The sequence below is a fragment of the Rosa chinensis genome, chromosome 1, assembly GCF_002994745.2.
Source record: "Rosa chinensis cultivar Old Blush chromosome 1, RchiOBHm-V2, whole genome shotgun sequence".
Taxonomy (NCBI): domain Eukaryota; kingdom Viridiplantae; phylum Streptophyta; class Magnoliopsida; order Rosales; family Rosaceae; genus Rosa; species Rosa chinensis.
The window spans coordinates 32,144,716-32,165,626 of NC_037088.1; the positions used below are offsets into that span (position 1 = coordinate 32,144,716).

Here is a 20,911-nt window from a genome sequence, read left to right on the forward strand (position 1 = left end):
GCCTCCAATAGCACGCCCTAGTTTGGACTAGCAAGGCGATTTCAGGTAGTTTCACACTAGGGCGGACCGGAATCGCCTTTGAAAACATTGATACTAACGAATACTGACGCCTCTACCTTAGGAGGTAGTTTAGCCTTCTGCATTACAGAAGAGGGAGAGGAATTGTCCATTAAATGTAACACCAAAACACAAGCTGAATGTGTGTGTGTGAGTAAGTAAGGTAAGCAGCCATCCCATTGCATAAATTAGAAGATATAGCAATTTTCTAAGATCTCTAAGAATAAAGTCAGATAGCTCAGTATACCCAAAGTGTTAAAAAGAGGCAATAGGGCTCCAATAGATCTGTTAATATCATTCATACTATGTTTAACAAAGAGCTGTGGATATGGGCATCCCTAGAGCAAGGGCTATGATAATATTCACGGAAGATGCAAAACTGATGCAGGACCTTTGCTTTGTAGCAAGCACATGAGCCCCAAAAATCAATAACATTATGGAAAATTGTTTAAATTTTGTAAAACTAATCATGCTATATGCTAACTTCACCAACTATGTGAATATCTCTATTTTTGAGATAAGAGACCACAGAGACCTATGGCCATATTTATCCTTTGGCAATATGCCCCTTGATATATAAGCATAGTACATGTATCAATATATAAGCTTAATTTTCTTTATCTGTATGTTAATGAAGCATCTATTGTTAAGAAATAAGAACTACCTTGCATGTTGACATAACTAACTATTGTCCACAAAAACATTCTTACTCCATGATCATGATGTGTTGATGTGCGTGCTAATTGCTAAATGGTTTGCCATAGAGTTTTGTGCTACTTGTAATATATCACAGGATGGGAGCGAGTAAGCAGTGATGTCCTAGCACAAAAGGTTTATGGAAAAGTTTGAACTAAAACGAACATACTCCCTAAACAACTTCCCGTTTTGTATCTATGAGGTTGTACAGCTCTATGACTAAAGTCAAGTAGCTCGGTAAACATTCCATAAATGCTAAATATTAAAAAGGAAGTAAGTGTGCAACAGATCTGTTATGTGTAGTTATAAATTCATAAGATGGGTTAATCAAGAGCTGTTGATCATGATAAGATTTCTATCAGAATCATCATCCATATTGAGTCATACATTAAACATAACAGATAAAGAGATTTAACCAAATCCCAACTTCTTCTTTACCTAAATTAAAATTATTGTTCTTGGCATCGAATTGAAGAACCGAAATCTGGAGTAAATGCTAATTGCTTATAATTGAGAATCACTACGACTACAACTATGAACGGACATGAGAGATAGTTCCAATATCCACCACCAGTGCCTATCGATCTTGGGTCCCTGAAGACTTGATTCCAATAAGGTACTCCTACTGGCACCTACCCCATTGAAAAAAAAGGAAAACAGATTTTTAAGCATCAGAATGTAACAATTGTGATGACAACTTTTATATGGGCAGCTAACAAACTCTATTGTAAATCTAAGAGTGAAAAAGAAGAACACCCTTAGAGTCACATAAAGCTAAAGAGGTGATAAGAGGGTTGACATATGCCTAATTTTGACATGATCCAGTATAAGCTTACATCAAACATACAAATTCTTTTTGAACAAAAAAAATACAGAAACATAACCCCTAGCCTTCAATAATATAATCTACTACAGTAAATTATTGGCAGAAATTAATTAATAAACTGTAAATAACATTTATTTCTTCCCAAAACGAAAAGAATGGATGGAATAACAAAATACCAACCTGAGAAACATTGTGGGTGAGATCAAGGCATATTCCAAGGCCACAAGGTCTGGGGCTCTAATCGGCATTCTCCAGTAGTATTCTGTCTAGAACACTTTCCCCAGTATCCAAATCACCAACAACTTTAGTAAGGAAAAGATCCCAGAAATCACTGTTAATGTCTCCACTTGATATTGACATAGATATTACTCTAGCCATTTCAGCATCCTCTACCGAGTCACAGAGCCCCTCAATCAACATAGCATAAGTAGACTTGTTTTTCAAATAGCCTTTTTCGAACATCTCATCCAAAATCCTAATTCCCTCCTTCGCTTTTCCAATCTTACATAATCCTTTGATCAATACATTATATGTAAAAGAATTCGGAGAATATCCTTTCTCCACCATGTCATCACATAACCTCCCTGTCTCACACAACTCCCCCACTTCACACATTCCAGAAATAAGCACGTTGTAAGTCATGACATCCGGAGGCTCACTCGTCTCAAACTGATCAAACAAACTCCTGGCTTCCCACACTTCTCCCTTCTTACAAAGCCAGTATATGAGCGTGCCCAATACCGCATTATCCGGCGTGCAATTCTTCTTCAAAAGCCTCTTCCAAAGTTCACAAGCATCCTCCACCTTCCCTTCGCAACACAAAACATCAATCACCTTACAACAGAGCGCCGAGCTCGGTATATACCTCTTCTCCACCATATCATCAAGCAAATTAACCGCTTTGCCCGACTTCTTTTCCTTACAATAAGCTTCAATCATAACCCCATAAGTGACCTCATTGGCGCCAACCCCACTATCCTCTATCTCATCCATAACCGTAATAGCCCCAACCAGCTTCCCCTGCTTCACATACCCATCCATCAATATAGTATATGTAGTCACATCAGGAAACCACCCTCTTGGCACCAACCATATCGCGCCGCGACACATAACCACCCAAAATGGTAGTAAAAGTCACGACATTGGGCACAAATCCCATGGCAGGCATTTCATCGAGCACCTGGTGTGCAGTCTCCAAATCATTTCTCTTACACAGTGCTTTGATCAATATATTACAACTAAACACATTCGGGGCCACCCCGAACCTCTCCGAGTGAACCAAAGCGTTCAGCAACGCATTCAAGGACCTCACGGATAGTTGGGAGCTGAATTTCGGAATGGTGATAAATGTCTTGAAGGAGAGTTTGGGGCGTGAAACGACGCCGTAATTGCGGATTAGGGAGATGAAGAGGTCTTCGCTACATCGGAGATCGGAGGCGCGGAGGTCGGAGAGGAGGGGGTCGATGAAGTGAAAAGTACGGGAGCGGAGGAGGCGACGGATGATGGCGTGGTAGTTGTGGTAATTATGGTGAAATCCGGGGTGGTATTTGGAGGCGTGGTGGAAGATTTGGAGGGCGACATCGAGTTTGGGCTCGGGGAGAGGCGGTGGGGCCCGTCTTGGATCGGAGGGGTGACGGTGTAGGAGTGGAGGAAATTGTGTTGTGTTGGAATGAAAAGTATAAACTTATCGAAATATTGTGAATAAGATTACTGAAAATTGATCAGAAAAGTTAAATCAACCGAAATTAGAAAAAAAAAAAAAAAAAAGGCCATAATTTGTCAAAACTGAACAGTTAAGGGGTAAAAATCAACAAACGTGAGAAATGTCATGAGTTCAGTTAGGACATTTTCTTCAATGGCCGGTTACCGATGAAATCTGCGGTTTTGGCTCCAATCGGAGAGTAATGGAAGTAATCCAAAAACTCAGCTCCTGTTGAGGATTTTGGAAGCTTAATTTCCCCTAAAGAAGTCGATATCACTTTGACTCATGAATAATACTAGTAGCTGGATATTTTTCTGCGTACATGTATTTCACAAGAATTGTATTTTCAGAAGATGCCTGTGCCTCACTTGAGTCTGATTATGATGTACCTCTTTGAGTTTGAATACAGTTACAGTAATCGAACCAAAAAAAAGAGGGCTAGATATGGATTTGTCACACTAAAGTCTGATTATATGCTACTTCCTCATAAAACTTGATGTGAACAACTCTACAAATGATGATCACATTTCACATTACAAAAATCTCTATCAAAAACCATTCACTTGATTCCGCATTACTTCATCCAAGAGCCTTCTGTACTTGCTTCTGGTATACTCTCCTGTAAATTTTTGCCCCTTCAAATTCAGCATGAATTTCTCTTTCCGTCCTTTTGCCCATTGGATTGCTCAACAACCATCCCTCACTGTCACACAACATGCTGGATTCGATTTCATCTATGTGCTTCAGAACATGGGCCAGAGAATCAAATTGGTTTCTCATTTCAAGTGCGACGTCAAGTACATCGGACTGTATAAAACCTGCGCAGACATAATGTTAGATATATCACTAAAGCCTGCAGGTAAGTTAATGACATAAAGAATCATTTCTTCAACACAACACACCCTCATTGGATGAGAAACCAAAATCATTGAAACATTGAAAGAGATCACCTAAAAGGCATGCACTTTTACAAGCATGAGTTTGAGGTTTAGTTTGTTTTTGTGAGAAACAGAGCTTGAATGTTCTCTAATCAAGAAACAAAATTGGCCACCAGGACATGCTCATAACATTGAGAGGATTAGTAATTAAAGAAGCTACTCATTGTAATCCCTTATATAAGGGAAAATAACACAAACAAAGTTAACGAGACTCAACACACGCGCAGTCATGCACCACCCAAAAACAAACAAGTTTGACACCACAACATCCCATTGAAATCCTTGCACTTACCCACCATGATAAAACTTCTAGTCCTTGTTAGGGGATAAAGTTAGCACGTACTTCCGTGCAGATACAACAGTATTTGCATTAGCTTTGATGACATTTCACATGATCTAGGAAATGACTAGTCACTATGGCGTCCCTAGAAATGATTATAGAAATGAAACTCAAGTTGCATACGACCATGTCAGTGAGCTGTAACCTATTGGTAAGTTATAAATTCAACATTATATAGGTCATGGGTTTGGTTCTCAATGGCATATGTAAGGATGGGTGGGCTAGGAATTTTAAAAAATAAATAAATAAATAAATGCATGCAACCATGTAAGACTCAGTATACAACAGAATTAATGAGACATGTGGCCTAATATTCTCATGTGAGCTTAGAGGTACTACAACAGAATTAAGTTTGGATATGACAAGCATGTCAGGTATTTGGCAGTCCTAATGAGGATGCCAAAAATTTAAACAATATTGTGATTCTCAAGTTTTGTTTATGTGGATAGGGTAAGCATGAACTGAGTTACACATCAGTCATGAAAAGATTCAATACTCACTATAGAGGACTTATATGATAGAACCGACAATTCTGTTCCTCTCACTTCTAAATGTTCAATTTTTTTTGCTTTCCATTTGTTTGCGGGTTGGGGAGATTCAATCCTATAGACCTATCCCGACCCAGCCTAACACTTGCACCTCAGCCATATAATTGTGGCCACTTTAGATTCATTTATCCATAGGAAGAAAAGGTTTTAATTTTTTAGGAAGAAAAGGTATATATAGGAAGAAAAGGTATTTATTCCTAAACACTTGCACCTCAGCCATATAATTGTGCCCACTTTAGATTCATTTATCCATAGGAAGAAAAGGTTTTAATTTTTTAGGAAGAAAAGGTATATATAGGAAGAAAAGGTATTTATTCCTAAACACTTGCACCTCAGCCATATAATTGTGCCCACTTTAGATTCATTTATCCATAGGAAGAAAAGGTTTTAATTTTTTGACCATTTGGTTTATGCTTGACAAATAGGATCCACCTACAGTATTTTTATAGCAGCATAGAAAAAAGTACTAAAGTAGCTCGGCTGCTCCCTACATCATTAACTCTCCCTACCCTTATATCCAAAACCATGCAAACATTTGGCCAATTTATGGGACATCTCCTTTCAAACCTTCGAGCAAAATGCGGCAAAAGGAAAAAAATCCATGGACCAGCCCCATCGTCTTCCAAAGATGGGACTTTCAAGATTTAAATACTAAAAAAATCTATAATTAGTATAACTCTCGTCCTCAAGCATAAATAAAACTTGACAACCTTTTTAACTATTGATGTAATGGTCTTTTTTTTCTCCTTTGAAGAAAGAAACTTCCATTAACACTCAAAAAAAAAAAAATAGTACAACTACACAAACAGCGGACGAGGAGTCGACTCTAAAAAAGCAATAGTACAACAGAGATAGAGCACTACATGACCAAACTTAGAACTAGAAGAGTCCGAAGTAATAGAAACCTTCCCGACTATCAAAAGTAATGAACCTAATGGTCACTTTTAATAAAATTGTTAAATCCTTCATTATTTGCCATAATCTACAGTTGACAAACCTGTCCGCGGGGAGCTAAATTATTCACAATGGAATCTATTAAAGGCTTCTGTACAACCCGTCTCTTGTGATGCTTTCTCTTAAAATACGGATCTGGGCACTGCATATAAACATGAGCAAAGAATTCATTTAAATAATGTCACTGCAGCTACTTTTTTTTTTTTTTTTTCACAAGTTGAAAAGACGTAAAGAACCTTTTTGGACTACGTAAATAGGTGAACTCACCAGGATTGAAACAAGCATCAGTGGTCCAGGGTAGGCAGACACCGGTTGATTAAATGAAGTAGTGGCATTTGCATACATGAAATGTCTGCATGGAGTTAAATATAACATATCAGTTGCCAACAAATGACATACAACAAGTTTCAACACCTAATATGATCAAGGGAAATCACATGTTACTAAGACCCAGCTCTTTAACCCAGACATCAGCACGTTTGACAAGCATCACACAACTCCCGCACTTCAGACATCCCAGAAATAAGCACGTTGTAAGGCATGACATCTGGAGGCTCACTCGTCTCAAACTGATCAAACAATTTCCTGGCTTCCCACACTTTCTCCCTTCTTACAAAGCCAGTATATGAGAGTGCCCAATACGGCATTATCCGGCGTGCAATTCTTCTTCAAAAGCCTCTTCCACAGTTCACAAGCATCCTCCACCTTCCCCTCGCAACACTACACATCAATCACCTAACAACAGAGCTTTGTGCTCGGTATGTACCTCTCCTCCACCACATCATTAAGCAAATTAACCGCTTCGCCCGACTTCTTCTCCTTACAATAAGCTTCAATCATAACCCCATAAGTAACCTCATTGGCGCCAACCCCATTATCCTCCAGCTCATCCATAACCTTAATAGCCTCAGCAAGCTTCCCCTGCTTCACATACCCATCCATCAATATGGTATATGTAGTCACCAGACACTCTCTTGGAACCCAAAATGGGCACAAATCCCATAGCAGGCATTTAGTCGAGCACCTGGTGTGCAGTCTCTAGATCAATATATTACAACTAAACACATTCAGCGACTCTCCGAATCTGTACTCATGATTCTAAACCAATTTCGGAATGGTAATAAATGTCTTGAATGTGATTTTGGGGCTTGAAACGACGCCGTAATTGGCTCCAATCTGTTTTCAGAAAATGAAACTGTTTTGGCTTCACCTAAAAACAGACTTGAAAACATTCTGTTTTGCACTTTTGCTCTGTTTTTGTTTGCTTCACACATTCGCAAAGCTAAACTAAATTATTGATGCCATTAACTAAAACTACACTTTCTAGTTGCTGTATCTGTATCTGGATTGTGATTTATATATATTTATTTATGCTTTCGACAAAAAATACCATGTCCTAACAGAATTTGAGTAAGAGTTAATATTATTTGATTTACTTCATGATGTTGTTATTTCATATGATTAACAAGAAATTAAGATGGAATTGAACTTATTTAAAAGATATACCTCTTTTTGATCTTGTGATGTTTGCTACCACAAATAAAGAGGGATTGCACAACCGTACAAGTAAAACTCCTGAAAGTTACTGATACTCAACATTACAAATCCTAAGAATGCATACATATAAGAAATTGGAAACACAACTTAAAAACGAAGAGCAACATGATCCAACACTCAATTTCTTATCCTTTTTGAAAACACGATCAGTACTGCAACAATCTCAATGAACCACACATTCCACTTGGTAATCACAAAGTCTGCAACAACCACTCCCACCAACAAGCCACTCCCTGACCCTGCCACAACAAATTTCCAATCCAATTCAATTCCAGAGCCCGAGTCATTATCTTCTGATGTTGAAGGTGGAAATTGACTGCCCACAGAATTTCCACATTTCTTGGGCAAGAAATCTCCGCACAATCCTTGGTTTCCCAAATATGAAGTGCTGTCAAATGTAGTGAAGTGGATTCCCCGTGGTACAGGGCCTGTGAGATTGTTGTGAGAGACATTGAACTTTGAGAGAGAATCAAGTTGTGCCAGTTGCTGAGGAATCTCACTAGAGAGCTTGTTATGTGAAAGGTCCAATGATTCAAGCCTTGATAAGTTGCTCAAGGATGATGGGATGCGACCCGTGAGAATGTTATTGGAGAGATTGAGTGACCAAATCCCCTGAAGTTTCCCAATGTATTCAGGAATATTCCCTTCAAAATTGTTGCTTGAGATGTCAATGAGTATCAAGTCCTCTCGAACTCTTGAGTAGTATCTCTCCACACCTTTACAGATTATCGTGATTGAGTAATACCCACTAGACATTGAATAAAAGTGGTAATACTCCAGATCATGAGTGACACTTATTGTTCCATTTCCAGAAAAAATGTATTCAAATGGAAACTGACCTGAGAAATCATTGTAAGACAAATCAAGAATACGCAGCATCGGGAATTGAAGATTCTTCTTATCATGTTTCAGAATCACTCCATAGAACACATTGTGGTCCATTTTCAAAATTTTCAACTCAGGGAGAGCCCCCAACCAAACAGGGAAGGTATCACCAAAATTATTGTGTGAAAGGACTAAACTTTCAAGACTTGCACAATTCGCTAGTGACCTCGGCAGTTGCCCCTGGAAACTGTTGTGACTGATATCCATCATCCTTAAATTGCTTCCATTGAAGTATGATTGAGGAAGATTTCCATGAAATGAGTTGTTTCCAAGTTTGAGATATTCCAGATAAACACTGAAATTTCTCCCACACTGAGGTAGGTCGCCAATCAACTTGTTGTTTGACAAATCAAGGTATTCAAGAGAAGTCATATTGCAAATCATTGGTGAAACTTGTCCGGTCAAGTTGTTGTTTGCAATGTTATAGTACCGGAAGGATGTTAAAGGTAACAATAATAATTCACGAAACATGTTGAATGACAGGTCTAAGAATTCAAGGTTCGGCCATGGAAGGGCAGCTGCAGTTTTCTCAAAGCCTGACAGGAAGTTATGAGAAATGTTAATGTATTGCAGAGCTTGGGTGCTTATGTTCCTCATCCATTTTGGTACTTGGCCTTGCAATTTGTTTCCAGAGAGATCTAATTGAAGCAATGCTTCTTGAGATCTTAGGAAATCTGGGAACTCTCTGATGTTGCACCCACCCAATCCTAGAGACTCAAACTTTGGAAGTACAGTAGTTGCATTATTCAAAAATCTAGATTCTGCGAGCAATTCCAGATTATTATTAGATAGATCTAGCTCGGTGAGTTTCTGTAGGTTAAGAAACTTCTGGAACTCTACTGTACCACTCAAATTATTATATCCTAGATAAAGGTTCTGAAGATTCATGAGATTGAACAAGGACTGGGGGACTGAACCATGAAAATAATTATTAGAAAGTGATAGATATGTAAGTTGGGTAAGGTTTACCAACGTAGCTGTAGGGATTTGACCATTAAACTTATTAAATGAAAGGTCCAAATAGATGAGATCCCTAAGATTACCAAGTGACAATGGTACTTGACCATTAAACTTATTATATGAAAGGTCCAAATAGATGAGATCCCTAAGATTACCAAGTGACAATGGTACTGGACCTTCTGAAATATTGCATGATCTCACACCCAACTCTTTCAGTGAAGGAAACCTTTCTATCAAAGAAGGGAGGTTTATGAAAAAATTAGTGGACGAGAGTTTGAGTGACATGAGATCAGGACTACTTCCACTATAGTCATCAGGAAAATACCCCGTGAAAGCAGGGTTGTAGCTCACACTAAGAACCTTCAAATTCTGTAATTTAAAGATTCTTTTTGGTAATTTGCCAGACAGCCCGCAGTCATCAAGGATGAGGGATGTCAAAAGAGACAAATTTGTCAGGGTGTCGGGTACTGTGGATGATATATTAATGGAAGAAAGATCAAGTGTTTGTAGGCCAGTTAAATTTTGAGCTAGGCTTCTTAACAATTCTTCATTGGAAAACATAGCATAATTGCGAGATAGATCAAGGGAAGACAACTTAGACAGTTGTCGAACTTCGGATGGGACATGACCAGAAAAGGCAGAGTAAGAGAGGTTGAGATACCTAAGCCTTGGAAAGTTCCTGATGCTAGTGGGAACTTCAGATCCTATGAAGTCATTATAAGCGAGGTTTAGACGCTGAAGATGAACAAGACTGAATAAGGTGTTGTTGGAGCTGAAAGAGCCATAGAGACAACTGCTACTAAGATCAAGCCCAATCACGTGACCCGTCTTCTCATCACACTCTACGCCATCCCATGAGCAGCAACTGCTGTTTGATTTCCATGAAGAAATCTTTGGATAAGCACCCTCATAATCCGAAGCAGACATGTCAATGACAAAACTTTGCTTGAATTGCAGCAAGGCATAGATCTCGTTATCATGGCAAGTAGGAGTATTATATGACTGCAAAGAGTTGGCCACCACAAGATGGAACAACACAATTGTTGAAAGGATATAGATGGACACAATTATTAAGCATAGAGATGATAACCCCATGATTTATGTTTAATTTGATAAAATCCATATTAAATGAAATGAGGTATTTATAGACTGAACCAATCGTCCTTGATCAAACAAGTCAACAGTGTAAGAAACGCGTTCGTGCCTTTTTGCTCTTTTCTTTTGTGGGTGGACAAATCAATGAATGACTTATAATTTACCTTTTGCCTTTTGTTGTATGAATCAAAAGGTTCAATTAATATTTGTACTCATTTGTCTTTTTGACGAATAAAAAATAAACCAATTACCTTTTGTCTTTCTCCTTACTACTTTTTGAGGGACGACTTAAGACTTCAGAGTAGTGGGAAACTTGTCGTACTCGTTGGTGGCCTGGTGGGAAACCACATATTTTTTGTACACGTTTATTATTTAAACCAATTCATTTATTTATTTTATATTTCTAATTAGACTACGCAATGCAAAAAAGGAACAATAAAGTATATCCCCAAACCAACAGGCCATTTAGGAAACAGATCGCGATATATAATTATCATTTTTTATATTTTTTTAATTTTTTGTACTCATTAGGGGTTTATTTTTAGATCGTGGTTGACTTCTTGTAATTTCTGCTTTGATGGTCAATAAAAGTGTACTTTTTCTCCTAAAAGAAAAAAAGGTAAAAATAGTAGTGCTCTGTTACCCAACCAACCAAATTTTGGTCGATTGACCTTGTTGGTAAAATAAAGGAGAACGCGCCTCACGCGCCTAGGAAAAAAGAAAAAACCCGACAGTGTGTGTTCTCTCCCGGCCGAGCACAGCCGGCGTTCCCACCATTGCGTTCTGGCCCGGGAGAGGATTGATGTTTCGGAGATGTAGTGGGCTTTCAGGGCAGCGGTGTTGTCACGCCCCGAATTTTGAATAACTAATTCAAAATCCGAAACATGAAAAATCAACTACAACACAAGTCACTCAAATTTCAAATCTCAAATGATTTATTACAACTCTCTTATACAAATAAATATGTAAAGCTCAAATTGAGCATCACTCACCTCACAATTTACAAGCTGTAAAACTAAAAACAAATACTCTAATTCGCACGATCTCCGCCATAATCCTCCTGACCTGTAGGACTACCCGCTACACAATTTGAATAGTGTACCGGGATTGCAACAACACCAAACCCGGTAAGCTTTTGATAGCTCGTGAGTAAACAAGAAAGAATTGTTGATTTTATAACATATTTATTTTAACTCAAGTAAAAATCAACAATCAAAACATTTGTGATGAAACATCAAACAAAACACGGAAAATCCACAACGAATACATTTCCACAATCCTCTAATCACAATACACTACACTGGTCCTACAAAACTCAACCCACATAGCACCACTTTGGTCCAACTTGACCCTACGTTTGAGTTCTAACTACATCGTTGTCTGTCATCTCGGTTATTATTTAACCGGCGGTCTTCGGACACTCCCTGTCCTCAGAGCACTAAATTTCTACCCTCTAATCAACTCAGAAGGTCAACATGATTAGCACACACATTTATCGGATAACATTTTCATAAATAATCATGACCATTTCCAAGACAATATCATATCACAACCAAATTATCGTAATTCCACACACACCTCAATGTCACACCATTCCATATATATATATCCACGTAAATATATATATATATACGTAATCATCCGCACATGGATAATCACTAATACCAACTATAATTCATACAAGAAAAACAGGAAATTCATTTTGTATAATTTAAAATCATTTTACTTACCTATGGACCGTAGTTGATCAAGTCCATATGATTTAAAACAAATATTTATTCCATAAATATTTTTCACACAATTACGACAAATAAATTAATTAAAAGTACTCGGTTCGTAATATGAACCACGTGAGGTTTACTCACCTCTAATCCCGCTGCGTCTTCACTTTCACAATACACGCCAAAACCGCTCACCAAGGAAGACCGTCAATCACCTAATCAAACATGATCTTAACTTAGCCAAAAACTCATAAACAAAATTAAACGACGATCCAACGGTCAGATCGAAATTATATGATGATCCAACGGTCGGATCCTCACAGATCGCCCTTAGGATCATCCTCCTAATTTATCACGAAGATCCAACGGTCGGATCTTCCTGAATCGTCCTTATAAACATCTCCACAAAATTTCATGAAAATCCGACGGTCGGATTCTCACGAATCGCCTTCCGAATCACTATTTCACAATTATACGAAGATCCAACGGTCGGATCTTCGCCCGTGACCTCACAAAGTCATCGGGACAGTCATACGATCAACATATTAAAATTTGAAGTAAAACCGATGGTCTGATCTTCACAGATCGTAAACCGAAGATAAAACGTAAAAACGTTAAATAGTAACTTCAAAACGTAAATCCACTATTTATCCACTTTTCCTAAAATAACCTTGTAATATATCAAAACGCTCGTATGGATGCGTAGATCATCGCCTAGATAATGAAAACTCAAAAAAAGGTCCGACGCGCCGCCACAAGCGGAGGTCAGACTGCGGTCAACGCCGGTCAACCACCTCCGATGGTCACCAAATTTTGACAGCAGTTTCATCTCAACCCTTCTAGCATTTTTCTCAACTACACCAAGTTCAGAAAACAACTAGAACTACCTCAACAATTAAGAAAACTGTAAACCCCAAATTGTGAATAGTGCCGGAGTTGCAATCTCTAAAATCCTCCAATATATATGCAAAGTTATACTCAAAACAAAGATCATGAGGTAAAGAACAACTTTATACCTTGAGATTTCTCCAAAATGTCGACGGTTTGGACGAATCTCTCTCTCTCTCTCTCTCTCTCTCTCTCTCTCTCTCTCTCTCTCTCTCTCTCTCTCTCTCTCTCTCTCTCTCTCTCTCTCTCTCTCTCTCTCTCTCTCTCTCTCTCTCGGTTCTGCCATAATGGCTGGGAATGAGTTTGATCAGCCCATATAATTAAGTTGTGATGGAATAACCAAAATACCCCTCACACGAAAATACTCATAACTTTGGCATACGAACTCCGATTTTCGCATTCCGCATATGCACGAGATCGTATCGACGAGCTCTACAACTTTCATGAAGGAAATTTTCCCAAATTCGGTACGTATAAAAAGTCACTTTTTGAGACCCCCCTAAATCACATACGTTTTCGAAATAAAATCGATCGAACTAATTTCACAACTCTTCTAAGCTTCGTACTTTCGCCCATGACCACGAGATCATTTCCAAAATGTCATCGGAAAATAATATGAATTTTCGGGGTATTACAGGTGTGGTCTAGGGAGAGTGGATGTTTCTCTGGTTTCGGGCGGCACAGATCGATCTCGATATGTCCTTCTCAGATCCGGGGCGGAGGCAGTGGTGTAGCAGCGTCGGACTTCGGCTTTCCTGTGGTGGTTTTTGGCGTCATCGTTCCTTCCTGGGTTGTGGCTGTGGCAATTCAGATCAGATCGAGGCAGTGGAGATCTCGAAAGGGATCTGTCTCCGCTTTTGTCTGTGTGGCCGTCTGCCTGGTGTAGGGGCTGACTCTGGCGTGACAAGGATGTGGAGCGGAGAGATTCGGCGCGACGGCGTATTGTTGCGGGGCGGCAGCATGGTGGCGCAAGGGCTTGCTAGCAGCGGGAATGGTTGCCTGCTGCGCTTGCTTTTTGCTTGGGGAGGTGGTGTTTGGGCCGGGCCTTTGTTCTTGGGTTCTTGGGTCTATCTGGTGGTCTTTTGTTTCCGGTTGCTTAGTTTTTCTTTGTTTGTTTTTAGTTATTGTCGTGTTGAAAATAAGTCCCTCCTCTTATGAGCGAGGGTTTGGGTGTTTCTGTGTAGTGTCGATGTCATTGTTATGGTGTCGTGGTTGCTCTGCTGTGTCATGGTCTAGTCTTTTGTCGGTGCTTTCTGGTTATCAATGTGATGGTGAATCACCCTTAAACATGGTCTGGCTGTTTTGGGACGCGGTGTCCAAACGGGTGAAAACAGTTCATCTTAATGTTGGTGGTTGGGTTGTATCGATACAGGTTTGGTTGTTACTCATTGTAGCTCGAGGGTATGGGCGTAAAATTTAGTTAGAGGTTTGGCCTTTCTGGCTCATGGTCCATGGAAGTCATTCATGTTGACGGTCCCGTAACTATGGATTCAATGTTTTGTAATCTGTTTGGTTATTAATTGAATTTTCATCATCTCAAAGAAAAGAAGACCTTTTTGGTAAAACACTTTTGTTTTTTGGCAACGGATTATCTAAGTGGTCTAATAATAAACCTACTAAAAGTGGTCTTTTATGCGGGCCCAAATTTTTATTCTTATTCATCTCCTTCAAAAACTATTTTTAGAAAAAAGACAATAGCTGGTGGATGAGTAAAAATAAAATTATCTCACGACATTGCCAGCAGCAGAATATACAGATAATTACTAAATATCAGTTTACAAAAAGACGATATATATATATATCTATATATATCAGATCCTATCCAGAGCGGAGTTCCGCTTTGAAATTAAAGTGTGAACTTCGAGTTTTGGGTCGTTTTTCTGTCGCATATCCACATCTCGACCGTTCAGTTTTTAGGCACTAGTGTATAGATCATCTTTGCAAATTTTCAGCCAAATTGATGATCGTTAAGGTATTTAACTCGCTTAAACCAATCGACGGACTGAATCTATCAACTTGAACCGTACTAGCTTTAAGACAATAATCAATATCTTAATCATCATCAATTTGGCTGAAAATTTGCAGAGACGATCTATACACCAGTACCTAAAAACTGAACGGTTGAGAGATATGCGACCAAAAAGAGACCCAAAACTCGAAGTTCACACTTTAATTTCAAAGCGGACCTCCACTCTGGATAAAATCTATATATATATAAAACTTGTCTTTTTGAAGATTAACAATAGCTTTTCACAAGCATTGTCAGTTTTATAATTTATGAAAATTAGAAATATGATGGCTTTTTAATATTTTGGTCACCTGTGGGGGTGGTCAACAAAATTGACCCTACAATCAAGGCAATTAAAGGGAAGTAATAGCAACAGTAAATGCAACGGTTAATGTAGCTATAAATGCGATGATAAATGCGACATTCAGTATGGAAATCATGGCCGCCAATAAGTGACGATTATTGCAGGAGTGAATACGGCCTTAATGGTGGCGTGCCGCTCAAGTCACTGCAACTTGCTGTGCAAGTTTACTTGCAGCCCACGCCGAAATACACCTATAAATAGTCTGCTCGACGTCGAGGTAAGGCATCGAATTCCAATTATCTCTACTCCAGTACTAAGAAACATACTGACTTAGGCATCAGAGTGTTTTCTGCAGGTACCCCCCCCCTTTCTCCTCGAGCCGACGGTCAAACTCCAGGTCAACGCTCCAAGGAAACTTCTCGATTGTTCCCAGGTCAGCTCCCTCTCCAGTCCGGAATTTTTCACCTCCAACAAGTGGCGCCGTCTGTGGGAAACACTTTTTCCTAAAAAGTGATGGCGGGAGCTGCCCCTGACGGGATTCCATTTCTGTCACTGAGGACTGGTAGTGACTAAATTCCTCCTCACCAGCCTCCGAACGAGTCCATCCCTAGTCCCATCGGCAACTTGAACTTGCCTCCAGCTGACGAAATGCAAAGGCTAAGGTAGGAACTCGAGCAATTGCGGAGGGAAAAGCAGGACCGCGAGGCTCGTCGACGACGAAAACTTGAAAGGTTCCTACAACTTGACAGTGATTCGTCAGACGACGACGCCGTCGGCGATCTCCATCAAACTAACAACGGAGTAGCAAACGCATGCGCCATCGGCGTTATGGGAGGAACCTCTGGTGGACCCTCGTCGAGGGGGTGGGAGGCACCACAAATGGGGGGCAGAACGGAGCCGGAGTAGGCCAATCCAAAGGGGCGCACAATGAATCGTGGCGCGAGAAGATGGAAAAAATGATTGATGCATGCAAACGTGCCGACCATAGAGAGCTGGCGGCTGAAATCGCAAGAGACGTTGGTAAGTCGTCGTTTACCGACGACATTTTAAACGCGGCAAAACCTCGCCGGTTTACCACGCCGTTATTCCACAAATACGACGGAACGACCGGTCCGGTAGACCATATCAAGGGGTATAAGCAACAGATGTCCATCGAGACAACCGACGAGAAACTAATGTGCAAGATCTTCCCTTCCAGTCTCACGGGGTCGGCGTCGACAAGGTTTCAAGACCTCAAGCCGCATTCCATACCAGATTTCGACACATTGAGCCGCGCTTTCATTACACAATACTTCTGCAATCACAAGCAAAAGAAGGATATGGCAACTCTGTTCAGTACCAAGCAGAAGCCGAGAGAAAATGGTTGCTCTTGGGGACGCCATTATAAGAAAGTTTATTGCGGGATCCGCCGAAGGACATGGACGATATCATCACAAGGGTTGAGGGAGATATCAGAATTGAAAGAGCCAAAGAAGCACGCGAGGCCCTACTCACTGCCGTTGTCACCTGGAGAGAAGTTGAATGGAATAACACAAAGAATGACATTCAGAGTGATAAAGGAGGGAAACCTCAAGATTATCCCCTTGAAGAATGGTTTACGATTCACCCCGTGACCATATACAAAAGACATAGTCATAAAGGAATATTTGAGAGGCCGCCCCCCCAACCAGAGGCTAGTGACGAGGATGAGAGAAGTCGATATTACCCGCTCCACGAGGCAAGGAGGCACTGCATATATAAGTGTCAGGGAGTGCGACCTGCAATCCTTACAGCAATGAAGACTGGTAAACTCCTTCAGTATAAAATGACATAAATTAAGGCAATCAGAGGGTTCATGGAAAAGTCCACGTGCCGAAATTCATCTCGAGTAATAGAGAAGGTACGATAATATGGTGACTTCGTTTTGATTAAAGATGGCACAACTCATAAACTCATGTAAGAAAAATAAAAGAGTTTAAGTGATTTTTGCACGTGTTGATATCTCATTCGAGAAACTATTGAAATTATGTATTTCTCACATGAATAATATCACTGGGACTAGTTCCTTGAGTAGGACAGTCCTATTAATATGTATATATGACTGGTTCCTAGAGTAGGACAGTTGCATTCACTTTGTCGACACTGGTTCCTCGAGTAGGACAATTACGTTTGATTCATAGGAGCTGGTTCCTCGAGTAGGACAGTTACCTTAATGTTTCGGGTAAGATGGCGTGCCTCACCCCTCGCCGAGGGCGGGGTGGGATGAAGGACCACACCCTCTCTGCGGGCGGGGTGGGATGATGGACCACACCCTCGCTGCGGGCGGGGGTGGGATGGCGTGCCTCACTCCTCACCGTGGGCGGGGGTGGGATGATGGACCATACCCTCGCTGTGCGCGGGGGTGGGATGGCGTGCCTCACTCCTCGCCGTGGGCAGGGGTGGGATGATGGACCACACCCTCGCTGCGGGCGGGGGTGGGATGGCGTGCCCCACTCCGGGCGGGGCTGGGATGATGGACCACACCCTCGTTATGCGCTGGGGTGGGATGGCGTGCCTCACTCCTCGCCGTGGGCGGGGGTGGGATGATGGACCACACCCTCGCTGCGGGCGGGGGTGGGATGGCGTGCCCACTCATTGCCGTGGGCGGGGGTGGGATGATGGACCACACCCTCACTGTGCGCAGGGGTGGGATGGCGTGCCTCACTCCTCGCCGTGGGCGGGGGTGGGATGATGGACCACACCCTCGCTACGGGCTGGGGTGGGATGACGTGCCCCACTCCTCGTTGTGGGCGGGGGTGGGATGATGGACCACACCCTAGCTGTGCGCGGGGGTGGGATGGCGTGACTCACTCCTCGCCGTGGGCGGGGGTGGGATGATGGACCACACCCTCTCTGCAGGTGAGGGTGGGATGGCGTGCCTCACTCCTCGCCGTGGGCGGGGTGGGATGATGGACCACACCCTCGCTGCACGCGGGGTGGGATGGCGTGATGAATTTTGACTATGCAGGATATGGCGGTTCTGCAATCGGTTCTATATAGGGAGCGAGGGTAATCCCATCCCCGGATGTTGTTCAGACGCAATGCGAGACAGATAGATCCTCCATTCCAATTTGGTTTCAATTCTTTATTGTTTTGCTCGGCTCCCTGTCTCGAATATTTTACGTTTGTTTTGTTTTTCTTTCTGAGCGTCTGCTCACATAGCTAAGAAAAACAGGGGGCGCCAATAGGAGGATGGAATACGGAAAATAGAAGAATGGAATACGGAGTATGTATCAAAGCCATGACAGTGGTTGCGAGGGCCGACGTTGTTACGTAGTCTGACGTTAAGATTGATGCTGAGAAAATTACGAGGCGACCTCGTCGAAATAGACTCCGATTTCGAGGCGACCTCGTCGAAATAGACTCCGATTTCAAGGCGACCTCGTCGAAATAGACTCCTATTTCGAGGCGACCTCGTCGAAATAGACTCCGATTTCAAGGCGCCCTAGTCGAAATAGGCGAGTCGATTTCGAGGCATCCTTGCCGAAATAGGCAAGTCGATTTCGAGGCATCCTTGTCGAAATAGACGCCGATTTCGAGGCACCCGCATAGAAATGAACACCGACGTCGACGTACCCTCGTCAAATAGGAGAGTCGATTTCGAGGCACCCTCGCTGAAATAGATGCCGATTTCAAGGCGCCCTCGCCTAAATAGAAGCATATTTCGAGGAGCCATCGCCGAAATAGAAGCAGATTTCGAGACGCCCTCGTTGAAATAGATTCCAATTTCGAGGCGCCCTCGTCGAAATAGATTCTGATTTCGAGGTGTCCTCGTCGAAATAGATGCTAATTTCGAGGCGCCCTCATCGAAATAGACGTCGACATCAAGGCACCCTTGTTGAAGCCGAAGTCGAAGCGCCCTCGTCAAAATGGACACCGACATCGAGGCACCCTTCTCGAAATAGAAGCCGACGTCGAGGTACCCTCGTCAAGAGAGACGAAGAGAAGTCGATGTCGAGGCGCCCTCATCGAAGTGGACACCTACGCCGACGTTGAGACACCCTTGCCTTCATTAAATAGACGCCTACGCCGACCCGAGGTTGACGCCCTCGACGTCAGGGCGCCCTCATCGAAGTGAACACTGGCATAGAGATTGGCACTAAAGGCGTTAAGAAAGATGTCATCGACGTCGAGGTCGACACCGACATCTAGGTCAAGATCAATGCTGAGGTGAGATTGTTGAGAAAAACGCCTACGCCTATGTCGAGATTGACCCCAAGGGCCGACGACAAGACGCCAACATTGAGGTTTACACTAAGGTTATTGGGAAAGACGTCGCCGACGTCGAGGTCGACGCCGAGGTTATTGAGAAAGATGTCACCGACATCGACACCGAGGTTATTGAGAAAGACATCACCAACGTCGAGCCTGGTGCCGAGGTTATTGAGAAATGTCACCATCGTCGAGGTTGACACCGCAGACATTAAAGAAGAAATCATCAACGCTACGCCAACGTTGTGGTCATTGTGAAGGTGACATCATGACATCAAGGCCGACGTCACAGAATGTTAGGTGACTAAGAAGGGAAAAGAGGAAGAGTTTCACAGCAGGGTACCTTAGGCTCGGAGTCTAGTTTGAGCTGCGCTGGGGGCACGGCTTAGGAACGAGGTAGCTCAGCTGGGGCACCAAGAGCAGGCGAGACTAGAAACTAGGCTTCGACGTTGTGGGTGAGGCACAAGAGACTCCACAAGCAGACTAGTCCACGACGGGAAGACCCGACACTAGAATGGCTGCAAGACAAAGGCAGATTTGAGTCCTGATTTGGGCACGTCGGCATCGGCGTCGACATCGTCGACGAGATGAGATGCCGACTCTAAACAAGGAACGAGGATCTTCTTATACGGGCATCTACATTTTCAACACAAGGAAGACCTAGATGAAATTCAAAGAAGGGTGCCCAAAGAGAAGTATAAAGATGTGGAGCCCATAGAGAAATTTGAGCTGTGGAAATTTTCACTTGGGATGAATTCCCAATGAGAAAATTTGGGGGCATTGTGGGGGTGGTCAACAAAATTGACCCTACAATCAAGGCAATTAAAGGGAAGTAATAGCAACAGTAAATGCAACGGTTAATGTAGCTATAAATGCGATGATAAATGCAACATTCAGTATGGCAATCATGGCCGCCAATAAGTGACGATTATTGTAGGAGTGAATACGGCCTTAATGGTGGCGTGCCACTCAAGTCACTGCAACTTGCTGTGCAAGTTTACTTGCAGTCCACGCCAAAATACACCTATAAATAGGCTACTCGACGTCGAGGCAAGGCATCGAATTCCAATTCTCTCTACTCCAGTACTAAGAAACATACTGACTTAGGCATCAGAGAGTTTTCTGCAGGTACCCCCCCCCCCCCTTTCTCCTCGAGCCGACGGTCAAACTCCAGGTCAACGCTCCAAGGAAGCTTCTCGATT

At 42.0% G+C, this 20,911-nt stretch overlaps 2 protein-coding genes and 1 long non-coding RNA gene across 3 annotated transcripts in view; all 3 read right to left on the reverse strand.

Annotated features, from left to right (window-relative positions):
- LOC112165192 (pentatricopeptide repeat-containing protein At5g16420, mitochondrial-like) overlaps positions 1–7,003 on the reverse strand; it is a 44,656-nt gene extending 37,653 nt beyond the window's left edge. The window contains exons 1-7 of the mRNA XM_040506017.1: positions 6,828–7,003; positions 6,539–6,667; positions 6,329–6,413; positions 6,105–6,203; positions 5,915–5,933; positions 3,447–3,539; positions 2,652–3,262 (exon numbers count right to left, since the gene is read on the reverse strand). Coding sequence (XP_040361951.1) covers positions 2,652–3,262; positions 3,447–3,539; positions 5,915–5,933; positions 6,105–6,203; positions 6,329–6,413; positions 6,539–6,667; positions 6,828–7,003 — 1,212 coding nt within the window. The remainder of the gene's footprint in view (positions 1–2,651; positions 3,263–3,446; positions 3,540–5,914; positions 5,934–6,104; positions 6,204–6,328; positions 6,414–6,538; positions 6,668–6,827) is intronic.
- LOC112194029 (receptor-like protein 6) lies at positions 3,737–10,578 on the reverse strand. Its single transcript, XM_024334296.2, has 5 exons — positions 7,568–10,578; positions 6,499–7,237; positions 6,329–6,413; positions 6,105–6,203; positions 3,737–4,099 (listed from the first exon to the last, which is right to left on the reverse strand). The coding sequence occupies exon 1, from the start codon at positions 10,556–10,558 to the stop codon at positions 7,736–7,738; it is 2,823 nt and encodes a 940-aa protein (XP_024190064.2). The 5' UTR covers positions 10,559–10,578; the 3' UTR covers positions 3,737–4,099; positions 6,105–6,203; positions 6,329–6,413; positions 6,499–7,237; positions 7,568–7,735.
- An 879-nt stretch (positions 10,579–11,457) lies between these two features.
- On the reverse strand, positions 11,458–13,419 carry LOC121051114. The gene is made up of 3 exons (XR_005805188.1): positions 13,296–13,419; positions 12,424–12,494; positions 11,458–11,638 (listed from the first exon to the last, which is right to left on the reverse strand). It is a non-coding gene; the product is annotated as an uncharacterized LOC121051114 (long non-coding RNA).
- Between the last annotated feature and the right edge of the window lie 7,492 nt (positions 13,420–20,911).

What these genes read in the sequence shown, in the direction of transcription:
- LOC112194029 (XM_024334296.2), bottom strand. Translation starts at nt 10,558, where the DNA reads ATGGGGTTATCATCTCTATGCTTAATAATTGTGTCCATCTATATCCTT.